We start from the raw sequence: 14,514 nt of genomic DNA, 5'->3' as shown, positions 1-14,514 counted from the left end.
CCTGCCTCAAGTTCAACTCCCAGTACTGCCAAAAATAAAATAAGATATCAAGTACAATCTAAATGCTTCAGAAATCAGACCCCAGAAACAAAGTATAATTTTTCCTGTAAGGGAGGCTCAAATTTACTGGAATCAAGAAATAAAAGTCTAGTTCTCCAAAAATTTTTAGCTCATCCCAGAAGAGTAATGCCAAGACAAACACTAACAACCTAAAAGAAAGTTCTGTATTGTTTGACACAAAACTGGTTTTCACACCAAAGTCAAAATTAAGTCTACATTAAAATTTAGAAATCTTTAAATGTAGAAGACTCACATAATTTGATGCATCTTCATTTTTTCCCTTTTTATTTTACTACTTTTTGTAATTTATCAAAATACAGAAACTTCTAAGAGTTCCCCACCACATTCCCAGCCCCAGGCACACTGATAGGATATAGAAACCTTGTTACAGTGAAGGGAAGGGCATGACAAAGATTCTAGGAACAGTAATCCACACCAGCAAGCTGCAGCAATGTTAGGGAGCAAAGATACCAAGACAAAAACCCCTCAAAAAGTACCAAGATATGGAAGATTCTGACCGACACTGTCTAGGGAACCTGGGCAGAAATACTTACCATCTTGTGAGGATCCACAAATTAAGACCATAGAACTTTTAAAAAACGAAAAAGGGAAAGGAAATTTCAAACCAGTTTTTCCCTTGATAATACAAATCAATTCCAATTAATAAATAAAAACTAAAAACTAGTAATTCTTAGTTTGATTCACTTTTCTGTTGGGTGGAGAGAGACTAGTACTATTCTAATTAAGACTTAAATTATGTAAGGCTTAGTACTGCTTCAAACATTTTCATTGCTTCACCCTGCCAACAGCTAAGAACATCTTTACCAACTTCTCACAGAGCTATGACTCCAACTTCTATTGTTCTTTGTATAATTTAAAAGTGGAAGAAATTAAAAGCAATGTGGACAGTAACAAGGGAAAGTGATAATTCTTTAAAATAGTGTTGACTGAAATCCACCAGTTTTCCCCACTGTGGCACTTCACTTTCTGATTCCTTTTTTTTTTCCTATTACATGTTGAACATTGCTAATTCAAAAATCTGAAACTCGAAATACTCCAAAATCTAAAACTTTGTAAGCACCAACATAACAACTCAAATGAAAAATTACACACCACACAACTTTGTTTCATGCACATTATTAAAAATACCACGTAAAATTACCTTTAGGTTATGTGTATAAGACATTTATGAAACACAAATAAATCTGGTTAGACTTAGGTCTCATACCCAAGATATCTCATTATTGTATAATGCAAATATCCCACAGTCCAAGCTGTGAACCACTTCCAGGTCATACACATTTTGGATTAGGGATATTTGAGCTATAATTATACCATCATTATTCCACTGATTCCATGCCAGTATTATTGCAACTACTCAAGTTCCATATCCTGGTGATCTTGTCTAATTACTCACCCAGCCCCATCTATTTGTCCCCGAGCACATCTCTCACACCCACATCTTCTTTTTCCATCCTTATTTCCCCCCCCCCATTCTATTCCATCACCCAAATTCAGCCAGTGAAAATCTACCTCCTTGAAAGTACCAGTGATTCTGACTGTCTCAAGAAGCTGGAGTCTAATTTTCAGGTTGGTGTTAGGCCCTTCCCAACCTCACTCCAGGAAATACCAGTGCCTTTCCCCTAAACTAGAGCATCCCAAAATTTCTGATCTGAATCATGCTACTCTCTTGTCCTGAAACAGCCTTCCCAGCCTTGTCTACCCAATGAACACACCTGCTCCACACCAAGGTCTCATTCCAAAATCCATTCATTTCTTTCTAGTATTCTATGAGCCTTGCAGAAATTCATTATTTCATGATCCACATTCCCCTTTGTATCCTGTCTCCTAGGTCTTTTTCAGGCATAATAACCATTTTTAGGTTTGCCATACTGTAGAGAATGTGCCCTTCTTTGACTTCTAGAAATTTCTCACTCACTGCCAACCCTTATCAGCAAATGCACAGAAGTTGCTTCCTATGCATGTTTTGAGTTGATTTGCACCGCTCTTTAACCCTTCCATCCTGGCCTTTTCACATGTTTCTATGTTACTTCTACCTCTCCCTACCAGACTTTGGATTCATTAAAAACAAATGCTATTTTCATATATTTTCTATTTCTCATAGGGCATCGTTTTAAACACAGACACTTACACATTTGCTAAATGAATGGTATATACCACCCCAGCATCTTCCCTTCCAAATAAGACTCAAAATTCAGTTACATATTTCTTCTCATTTGCTCATGAGGAAAACAGCCTCTGGAAGAGAAAAAGCTACAAAGGAAGGAGCCCAAGGGTGTTCAGCTGAGGAAGGTGACAGACCACAGGGAATGGTGTGGTCTTTATTCCACCAGGACCACACAGCTTTAATCCAACAGAGCTCTAGATCAGTGAGAAAACAGCAAGACCAGGAACATAGGTAAACAAAGCATGTCAGGGCTGATAAGTTAATTAGGAACAATGCCCACTGATAAAAATCTGTAATATTTGTTCCCCATAACAAAGTAGATAAGCGGTATTTGTTTTTGAAAATTATTGCAAACAAAATATTCTAGTGCTATACAAGTACAACCCAAATTTGGCAGGGGGTTAGTGATGTAAGCCCTGAGCCAGGTAAAAAGTAAATCATTAATGTTTTATCCTTAATTTAGTGTCCACAGCTCAGTGGACACATCCCCAGACTATGAGCGAGAACTGAGGAAAAAAAAAAAAACTCAAAAGAAAAAAAAATTATACCCTGGGGTGATTCAACATCCCTGCCCACCCTGGCCCACCCCTAAATCTTCAAATCTTTTTAGAAAGTGGACAACCATTTGATTATCTTTTGATTCTAGTTCACCATATTTGACATCTGACTTCTGTACAGTGGTTTAACCTCAATTCCTTCATTGTACATAAGGACAATGAAATTGTCCTACCCTTATAAAACAGAGAGAGGTTATGAAAGTTCATAGTGTATGTTGGGAGTGCCATACACACTGAGTTTCTCAAATAGTAGGAAAAAAATCTTGTTAATTAAACAAAATCTGGTATTTACTTGAAGTGCTTTCTAAAAGCATTTTATGGGCATAATTAGGTGAATTGGATGTAATGATGTTAATTTAGGGCAACAGAGCTTTTGGGTTACTTTAGAAGCCTTGAAATGAATAGAAAAATAGTATTTTAAATTTTTGACCATAAACACTAATTACAAAAGGAAGACATTTATTCTAAAATCTGACAAATGACAGGTGGACTTTTTTCCACTAATGTTCCAGCTTAAGGAGTCAGTTTACCCTCTGGATGAAAGAGCTGATTTAGTGGAATGGATTTATTTGGCTCCAGAGTTAATGTTTTCCATGGCTGTTCCTTGGGACTCATACATTGATGAATTCTCTGAGTAAAGCGATCCCTTCTCCCTAGACTGAGTTTAGAACAAATTAGGAAATAAAGCACTGTCAGGGTACTGGACGGAGAGCAAATGTCACCTTTATGAAGGATAGAACTGTACTGGAGATAGGGCTGAGTGTGAGAGGAAAGGGTCTGCTGATTAGACAGATGTGCCTGTGTGGTTATAGGCAATGGGACAGGCAATGTCCCAGGTAGGATTTATTAGTCTACTCCCTAAGACTAGCTCAGAAGAGGTTTAAAAATAATTTTTTTTAAAAAGAGGGAGGAGTTGGTTGAAGACATGGAGAGGAGGGCCAGCTTTGTTTAGGTAAAATCCCTCTTCATGGTAACTGGGAACAGGGAAGAGACATTTCCTGTAATAATCTTAACTCTTCAAATTCTCCCACTCACCCTTTAAAGCTCTATGGCAGTAGACAGTAGCAAGAAGACTATCAGATCTGGGAATTGGTAAAGGAAATTCCATTTCCTTTGCTTGTGGATCAGTTCATCCTAACCACAAGGACCATGCATGTCCCTTCTTGCCTAATACATTAAACACCAAACACCAAAGCCAAAACCTTACCAATTGTTAACTGACTAAGATCACACTATTAAAAATCTCTTAACATCCTTTGACTCAACAAGAAGTTTTAAACTGTTACCCAGTTATCTTTCTCAAAGCAGTATTTACTTCATTTTCACTAAAATGACCTGATGATATAATGTCTACTGCATAAGCATGCAAATTAATCATAATATAAAAAAAGATGTCAAGAAAAATGACATACTGATTACACTGTAAAAGACATTATTGTTAACTAAAGAGAAGTTTTAAAGAAAGGAAAAAGGCTTCACACTTTTTTTCTTCATTCACTCTCTCTGCATATCTTCTTTATAGCAACAGAAAGGGTTTTTATCTCCACCCTTCAGTATTTTTCCACTAGAATTTTTTATCATCACTACCAAATTGTTCCACAGATGTTCTTCCATCTCTTCCTAATCATAGGAAATACAAGACAGTTGACTCTGCCAACCTCTGAGCTCAGCTCTTACCCTTTTTATAGATAGAAACATCGAGGTTGGAAAGGTCACTAGCTTGCCCAAGACTGCAGAGTTGGATTGAAATCCAGGTTTTCTGCTTCTATGCCATGCTGCCACACTGCTCCCTTACTTAACCCTTCACGCATTGTGACAACTTCCCTATCCTGTGTCTCACTGGTTCAAACTTTGTTAGGTTACTAATTTAATCAACAATGATCTATGATTAGGTTATATCTAGCACAATGTGTTCATACTAGCTGATAAATATTTTGTGGCTGACAATCATTTGCATCTCAAATGACATATTTGTGTTCTAACAAATGTCTTCAAAGCTTCCTCTTATTAAACTCCAATAGTCAGAATTTGCATACTGCATAGACTGGTTAGACAAGTGATGTCCTTTCAATACCACAGACACTTAATTTAAGCATGTTAAATTGACCCACCATTTAGGAAAAAGAGTTGAGGAGATAAATCACATACACTGCTTTTGGACTTCCCCATTGTACAGAAAATACCAATGTCTACTGCATTCACCACCGTCTCTTTAGCACCCACAGCCTAAACAGTAGATTCTCAGGACATACTTTCTACTGGATGGAGGGATGGATGGATGGATGGAAAAAAGAACAGATGGATGAGTTTAGAAACAGACACACAGTTATAGACTATATATTCAAATCAGTATTTATTATCTGGAAACATGTTGAAAAATATGTTTTACTTTAGAATTTAGATCTGTTAGAACACAAGTTTATAACTACCCATACATTAGTTACATATATACATTTACAGTGACTTTTAATTGTTCTACAAGTTTGCCTAGCTCATAAAATCAGCTATAAATGCTTCTTTCAAATTTAGTTTGCCAAAACAACCTTTTGTATATCTTCAAATGATGACAAAGAATTATCACTAAGGAAATGCTTACAAACACAAAAATCAAAGGTAACTTCAAGGTGACTGCAGAAAGGTCAGATGGGCCTCAGACATTTCTCTTTCTGAGTGGGAATGGCAGATTGCCCCATCATCTGGTACAGCTAAAAGAACACTTCTATTTGCTCAACATCATTTATTTTCTATTGAGTAAATGTTAGGTTTCTACACAAAATACATTTTCAATAAATGAAAAAATAAGTATGCCAAATCAAAGCAGGGGCCATGGTTTTTACGGAGGAAAAATGCAAGTGTTCATTAGAATTCAGGAAACATAAAATTTGTTTTGTTTTCTGCCAAGATGAGGGGGAGTTTCCACAACTGTGATCACTGAAGAGAACACAGCACAGGGTTCTAATTCCTTCACCTGTTTGGTCTGCTAGTGGGAGATTCCAGAGTACCACATAATAATAATCATAACAATTACTATATTTAGAGACAAGATGTCTCTTTTCCTGGTGAAATAATAAAACAACTCAGGGAAGTTGAACATTCAGATTGCTTCTTTTAGCATCGGTGGTAAATCCTCTGAATGACAACCTTTTTACTCCCCAAAGCAACCTCAGTCCGAAGTATTAACTACAGGTACAAATAAAATCTCAAACCAGTGGTAATTTTCCTGGTAAGAATTAGCTTTGAAAAGTGAAAAAAAAAAAAGCTCTCTTTCGAGCAGAAATTAGTTACTGTGCTATTTGGGGGTGGGGGTGGGGGTTATCCCTCTCCAGACCTGGGTGAAACTCTGAACAAAGTAAATAGAACCAGATGGTCCATTAAGTACCTCCAGTTCTCAAGAGGCAACAAGGGTTCCATCTTGGTAATACCACACCCTTGTGCCTTCACAACGCCACTGTGGTTCTTGGTTTTCACAGCCTCTAAGATAAGGGCACAGTGCTACAGCCCCACTCCCACCCTCCTGTGCAAGGCCAAACCCTTCTCTACTCCCATATTTGGGGTGGCTGCAGACAAAACAGCCTTTCACAGAGAAAGGGAGCAAGGATGGTCCATTGGGTCAACTGTGTCCATCAAAACCATTAGCAAAAAGAGCACTGCAGAGGATAATTCTTCCCTAAATGCAGCATTTTAATTAGCCAGTCTATATTCTTCCTCATTCTGACCAAACATTATGATTTCCTACAAGGTATTCCATGATGTTTGACCTTTTGGATCCTCAGATTTCTCCAGTGTAAGATAGGCACTTGGATTAGGTCATCTTCAACATTCCTTTAAACCTAAAATGCTTTAATTAGATACCTTCTATCTCCAATTCTCATCCTATTCTGTTTCATAAAGTCTTGTACTACCATTCCCTAGAAAGCTAATGGAAGCCAATCCTAGAAGAGACTCACCAATTTGAAGCTCTATCTGAGATGCTTTTGGAAATGAAGTAACTTGAAAAGATCTTAATTTCACTTTTAACTCTTCCTGGGATCTCCTCAGAGCAGCAAAAGAAGTGAATAAGAATAAAGGTATCTTTTTTCAGGTAAATATGAAAATGACTTGGGAGGGAGCAACCCTAAAGACCACATCATTTTTACCAAAAGAATATTTCATGGTAGATACCCTACTTGCCTGAAAGGAAAGGAAGAAAAGCAGGATATCTGGAAAACTGGAGCACTTTGGGGGACACTGCTGAGGTGAAAATAGAATATTTAGGATGAATAAATTTTCAGATAGAGTCTTCATAATATTTTTGCTGGCCTATGTTGGAGCCAAAACCCAGACTGTTCTCAATTAAAGGACTCTGCTCTGCACAATGAACATTATTTTCCTATGCACTTAATGCACTCATCTAATGCTGTAGTACAAAGAGCAACAGCAGCTCTTTCAATACAATATAAAGATAAGGGTCTGGCCTATGACAGAACTAGACCTCTCACAGGACAATTAACTCTTACATCACAGACTTTTTAGGCCCAGAAGGCAAGAAAATCACTGCTATACCTGCTCACTGCTATACCTGCTCGCTGCTAGCCTGTAGGCAGGATCCCTGTCCAACCCTGACAAACGCTCATGCATCTATAGTGCAATGAGAAAATAGTGTGGACAGTTTTTAAAATGCTTAACCTATTCAAGTTTTATAGGTCTGTGATTTATTCTGAGGCCTTCCTACATTTGACAATTAAAGTTCTGCTCTTCATCAAATGATAGAGATAGCAGACAATGAGTGATGATGTTCTTATTGAGAAAAATTAAAACTTGGCCTTGCTATTGGGCTCCTCATCACCTTTTTATTTTACTTTATTGATCCAGGTTAAATCTAAATGCCTGGGTAGCACTGTCTCCTAGAATTATGACAGTGGCTCTTTATGTGTAAAGACTGATCATAATTTACCAAAATTTATTCAGAACACAGAGTTATACTGCTTTGAAGCAGAAAAGAAATGAGCTTTCACAGACAAATTACAGACTTAGAATACATAGCAAAGGTTGAATGTGAGTCTAGGAGCCTAAATACCCAGAAACTCCAGATATAGAACCATCATTAATGTGATGGAATAAACAATTCCAGTGGAATGGAGGATGCACAGAGCAGGTGGGTGTTAGTGCAGTGGAAGAGCCAGCATAGCGTCAACACTGAACTTCACATGCCAAGGTGTCTAACAACATCCAAGAAAAATAAGAAGCTTCTATAGCCACCAGGAGAATAAACACACAAGAATCAACTTTAGTGGATCTCAAACTTGTCTCAAATCAACAATCTTCCAAAATACCCATATAGCAAATAAACAGATTCCAGCTATTAAACAGGACCAGACATTGTAAGAATGTACTTAATATAAGTACAACCGTTGTGTTTTCAGGTACAGGGCAGGGGGAGGGTAAAATGCAGCACAATTACTTTTTTCTCTTGCGAAGGCACTGTTATTTAGGCATAAACCTATAGTATTCATAACAGAATTCAAGTTTACAAGAAGAAAGCATGGTCAGAAGTGCCAGATGGCTGTGGACACATATGTTTTTCTGAAAACTAAAATTTCGAGAAGGGAAAATAAAAGGTTTATAACCTTGCTGAGTGAAGGACCTGCAGCTGAAAGAGATGGAAGTCAAATGAAGTCAAATATTGTGTTAGCTTTTTGAAGCTGTATTGGTGCTAACTTCTCAAAGTATCGAAAATGTATTCAGGGTTATTATTATGTTTTTAATAATAACCTTTGAAAGTCAAGAAGAGCTTGATGAATCTACCAAACAGCTGAGAAAAGCCATTTCTGTGTGTTACAGGTGACATTTATGGAAAATATTTGTAGTATTTAACAAACCCCATCTAAGTGAGATCAACAAAAAGGAAACAGGTGTATGGATATGTGATTTTTGACAATAAAGTTAATCCTAAAACATAAATAGAATATAAACAGTGTTTTAAAAAAAAACTAAAAACTTATGTGCTCAAAAGATACCTGGTGCCATCACTTTCCACTGCCCTGTTGTTCACATTCTTGTGTTTAAGGTGATCCTCAGTGACCATTCAGGACCAGGGAATCAGAAATTCCACATTTACCAACCTATTACTGCTTCTAGAATTATCTTCTCCATGGACTCCGTCTCTCCTTTCTGTCACTTCAGAGCCCTCTCCTCCTTAAAACCCGGTTGAGTGTTCATAGCCTTTACTTTTAAAAACTGGAATATAGGAATCTCCCTCTAATTCTGCATGCCCCCAGCATTTATACACTCAACATTTTATCCCTAAACAAACATCAGATAACAGATACAAGTATTTTCTCTGGGACTGCATCAAGGTTAATCTGAGATTACAAAGAATATAAATATTACTCCTTACCTATTTTGGAAAAATTACAGTCAGTAATTCCATTATCTTAAATATAAATATTTCTGCAGAAGCAAAGCCTTCCTACCAGAATTTAATCTTTACTCAAAACAATCCATTACCTGTGCTTAATGGACCAAAGCAGTTAAAACACCACTAAGTAGCTGGACCAGTCTGAACATTTGGTCCAGAAATTCTAACTACACAGAAAAAGCACAAATCACTGACTCCCATAAACTAATTAAACCTTCCCAAGGCTATAAATTGTGTGCCACAAGCACAGCCATAGAATTCCCATCCAGGCATCCTTGCCTGCCCAATTATACCCATCTCTCTCTAAACATTAAGATTACTAGAGTTTGTGTTTGAGGACTGATGAAATGGCCTTTCAAGTCAAACAGGAGGGCAGAGCTTGCCCCGTTCATCCCCTTACCCTGCCACATAGCACCTTCAATTATTTTAGAATATTTTGTTTTGTGTCCTCTTTCTCAGGGGTGAACTTTCCATTCTCAGGTTGGCTGAGAATAAGACAGAAGCCAGAGGTGACAGAGAATGGCTTTAAGACAACAGAAATGAGAGACTGTCTCTAAGCATTGAGAAAATAGCTCCTAGCAAGGGAACACACAAAGACCTTCCTCATCAAAACCTTTAAGAAGCTTTCTTCTCTACTGTCTTATATTCTTCAATGTGCCACAATTTAGGGATTTTTCTCTCCATCTTTAAAATGTTTCACATCTTACTTTTAAAACTCAGATCTTTTTTTATGAAATATTTATCTTGTGCTTCCAAAGGGATATTTAAAATTATAACTAAGGTAACGCTAAGAAATACTGTAACTTAATCCTTTAAAATATTCATACATGTATATGAAATTATATAGTAGAAATTTCCATTCACCCACGTGGTGCTAGATGTGGTATCTGGACATAGCAATTACATATTTAATATTAAGCAGACATGCAGTTGGGAATAAAAGAGAAAGAAGACTAGCATTCCAGTGGCCCTCAAAATATACTTTTTTAAAGGATTGGATTGTATTTGATCTGTTATGTCTACCAGGCACCCAAGTCAGATAAGACTGGGGCTGATGTAGTCAAAATTAAGGTCTTAGAAATGAATTAGACCACTCAAAGAGGAAGGACAGGGGAGAGGGAAGAAAGCAAAGGAAGGAGGGTAGAAAGGAAAACATACTCTCAGATGCCAATAAATACCTATTTCCTGGAGAGAACTGTGGTTCCTTATAGACAGAAATATAAACAAGTCCTGGCCCAATGCAGTAATCTACTAACCTCACCAACATGGAATATTTGTCCATGATGTGCCTAGCAGTGAGCTAAATGATGGGAGTAAACAAGGGAATAAGAGGGATACCCTGTCCTAAGGAGATCACAGGCAACAAGAAAGACAAGTGATCTTGATATGTCTAAACTAACAAGTTCACTGGGAAGACCACAAACACATACACACACACACACACACATACACACACACACACACACACACACACACATGAATTCTGCCTGGGGAAGAAAGTCAGAAAAGGTCCCATAGGAGGCACAATATTTCAACTAGATATTTACAAAAGTATGAGAATTTACTCGGAAGGTGAGTGCAGGAGGGAGAATATTTCCGATGTAAGAATCTCTCTCTAAAAAAAAACATCCCCCTTTCCTCAATGACTTGGAATAAATAAAACCAATTTACCAACTTTAAATGAACTGAACTAGACTTTTGAGCCTTCTCCAACAGTTATTTGTTTGTAGCTCACCACCTACTCCTAGCATCTACAGAAGTGACTTGCCCAATTTGTACACACAGAATGTTCACAACAGGAATAAACCTAGGGTGAGACTTAAAGTGCAGATAACCTTTATGACCAATTGCTCACCTGTGAACTCCAAGCCCAGTAAGTAAGTGGAAGCTTCATTCATTGCCCCAAGGTTACATTTCACTATGTACTTTTTTTTTATATCTTAACATAAATTGATAAAATTCAAGAGCTATGCATTTACTTTTAATCTGAACCATTTTCAGTAAATTTCTGAATTCTTTACCAAAGAGCAAGATTTTTACAAGATGATCATTATTCTTACCTCCATGGGAAAAGCTTTAAAATTAACCGTGTGCTCAGAGCCACGCTGATTTTCTCTTCCCCAGTGAAATCTAACTTCATAAAGTTCAAATTCATGCCCTTGAGGCAATGGTCCTCCTGACAGAACTGAAAAGGAAAATAAATTTTACTGAATTACATCACAAGCTTATTACCACAACATTATCAACATAGAAGATTTGGGGTTGGTTTGCTGTTATTGTCTGAGGTGATGGTGGTGGTAGTTTGAACAAAAAGTTCTTGTGAGCTCTATAAATTAAAGTTACAAAGCCAAAATGAAAAATATATTACAACTATGACATAAATTTAAACTATCTTGGGTTTGTCTAAAATTCTTATTCTGGCAACTCAGATGGGACAGAAGATCAAAAACCCTAGAAATGTTGGTGATAATAAGTATGTTTTAAGATCTTTTGTGTCTTCTGACCAGGACTAGACAGGAAAACAAATTCTTCCTTGAGATTTAAGCTTAGCACCAGTCAGGACACCAGAAGATGGTCTGAGTCTCAGACTCACTAATTTTTGCTGTAGACCTATCAATAAGCTAAATGACAATTGTAGATCACTCACTAGTACTAGTATGGTACCAATTCAGAAAACCAGCATAGGCTAACAAAATTATCCAAGAAGGGAATTAGTATTAAGTCAATCAACAATTAAGTCACACAGGTGAGCATTCAATGTATCACGTACAATTCAAATAAAATAAAATTATAATAAAATATTAAAATACTAAAAACATTAACATTAGTTGTACAGAGTCTTATCGCCATTTCTCACTCTGAATATCATCTAAAACTTTGACCCAAACAAGAGCATACAAAAGGAAAATGAAAAACACATTTTTATGAGAACCTGTCTTTAATCAATAAAGTACTTTCTTTAAACACTCTCCGGTGGCATATGTAAAAATGAAATAATGTATTTTAAATAAATGGTTAATTTCAATACAAAAGAAAAAGGTTGTTTCATTCTGGGCATTTCCCCTCTAGCAAGTCTCATTTCTAAAACACTATCAGCCAAGAATTTTAGGTTCTTCTTAGTGAAAGAGCTGACAAACTTCACCACTACCACTATCTTAGAAGTGGAATCTTTGAAACCAATTCCTGTTCACACTTGGGATGCCTTTGTGGAAGTAACAGAGCCCAGGGCTCTCTCTTGAGGTACAGTTTTATCATCCATCTTCAAATACAACAGAAAAGAAAACAGGCAGCAGTATTTATTTGGCTGGTTGGTTCTTATCTAATTACTTATTCTAAATAGGATTTAAGGCTGCTTTTATCAACGTACCTATGATGGAGTCAAAAAGCACAGATTAGCAAGAAGAACAAAGGGAAACAGGCAGAAAACAGACAGAGAAGTGAGGCTATCACTTAAGATAAAGGTTGTGAATTCCTTATTAAAAGTGTCCTACAAATTTGTTTCTTAGCTTTCTTTCAGCTCAAATAAAAAAGAAAAATGGTATCCACCAAAAAAAGTGGTTTTAATTCTTCATTTTCGTTCTTTTCACATTAAAAGGAAAGGGCGGTAAGAGCCACGGCATAGCCATGGGATAAGACTACCTCACAGGACTTCAGACTCCTCCTCGTGTTCAGCCTGACTTACGTTGCACGACAAATCCAAACGGTCAGTGTGATGGTCCCACAGACAGAGGAAAGGCATAGGCTGAGAGGGCTAAGCATGGCCTGCCACAGTCAGCCAGCTCGCACGCCAAGGACAGAACCTAAAACTGAAGTCTTCTGACCACATCCCGAGGGTGAGTCAGGGTTAAGGAAACCCAGATTTCAGTATCCGTGAGCAAGAACTAAAAAATAATGAATTCTCTAAGCCTAGATGTCTAAACTGCAGTTCCTCCTTTGAGAATTACACTTCATCCTATTTTCCAAGACAATCTAAAAATTCTAAATAGATGGATCAAGAAAGGTCCACAGATATTCAGAACTGCTATTCAGGCTTGCTCCATCTTCCTCCTCAGTAAACACCATTCTGTGGACTTAAGAATGGATGTGATGTTTTTATTCTGAGCAGATGCCACAGTCTCTGAATAACCTTACCACCCCCTCTGTTCCCTTGCTTGTCCAAATTTGGTCTTAAGAAAAACCAGGAAGGAGACCATGAGTCTACCCACTTCATACTCTACCACCCCACCCAAACCAGAAAGAAAAAAGAGACAAGAGTCTTGAAGTCTACACCACATCCCAGCCTGCATCAGCAGCAGGAGAAAACACACCCAACACCATCACACAAAGCAACCACCTATCTTAGGCTTCAGGGAGCAAGCTCTGCAATTCTCCATTTTTAAAGGAGGGCAATAAAATTGCCTTAGGGGAGGTTCAGCTCCATGTTTCTACAGAAAAAGAAAGAAGAGTGTCATGTAATGACACACTTATGAAACTAACACACTCACAATGAAGCTGTTAGAACAGACTATAGTTCTTATGGAAAAGGATGACGTAACTGTCTTGACAGTGATTTCAGGGGAACAAAAAGAAACTCATCTTTCACAAATATATTCCCCAAATTATCAGTATTCAGTTTTTTTGTTGTTGTTGTTTTATTTTATTTATTGGTTTCTAAAGACAGGATTTCCAGGCTGGCCTGGAAATCAAAAGATTACAGATCTACACTACCACTCCCAGTCTCAGTGTTTCTTTAAAAGCAATAAACCACAAGAGATAGTGGCTCACACTTATAATCCTAGCTACCTGGGAGGCAGAGATAGGGAGGATCCATGGTTAGATACCAGCCCAAGCAAACGAGATACAGTGGTATAAACTTGTAATCCCAGCTAAATTGGAGGCACAGGTAGGAGGATATAAGTCTGAGGGGCAGCCCTGGCAAAAATGTAAGACCCTATCTGAAAAATAACTAAAGTAAAAAGGACTGGAGTGTGGCTCATGTGGTAGAACACCTGCCTAGCAAGCAGAAGGCCCTGAGTTAAAACTCCAGTACTACAAATAAATCAATAAATAGAGTAATAAAGCCTTTAGTTTGAAGCTCGGAAATTGAACTTGTATTTTAAACATCCTGGAAATTCAAACTGTATGGATCCACACTTTGACAGGGAGAAGTTCAAAGCCCAAGGGGGTCCGATTACAAATATTTCTGATCATCTATCACATTGTACCACACACTGTATGAAATGTTTAAGAAACAATGTTTTGACAAAACACAACATTCCTGACCTCATGGATCTTACATTCTGTGAAGGTCAAATATTTCATAGTAGGTTAAT

The 14,514-nt window shown here is 37.4% G+C and overlaps 1 protein-coding gene across 3 annotated transcripts in view; it reads right to left on the bottom strand.

The window, feature by feature from the left end:
• Ca8 (carbonic anhydrase 8) overlaps positions 1-14,514 on the bottom strand; it is an 85,557-nt gene that overhangs the window by 59,872 nt on the left and 11,171 nt on the right. For all 3 annotated transcript variants that reach the window (XM_020176450.2, XM_020176449.2, XM_020176448.2), the window contains exon 3: positions 11,263-11,387. In XM_020176450.2, coding sequence (XP_020032039.1) covers positions 11,263-11,387 — 125 coding nt within the window. The remainder of the gene's footprint in view (positions 1-11,262; positions 11,388-14,514) is intronic.

Source organism: Castor canadensis, chromosome 3 (assembly GCF_047511655.1).
Source record: "Castor canadensis chromosome 3, mCasCan1.hap1v2, whole genome shotgun sequence".
NCBI classification, from domain to species: domain Eukaryota; kingdom Metazoa; phylum Chordata; class Mammalia; order Rodentia; family Castoridae; genus Castor; species Castor canadensis.
The sequence above is the reverse complement of the archived record's forward strand: the minus strand, read 5'-3'. Positions and strand labels throughout refer to the sequence as shown.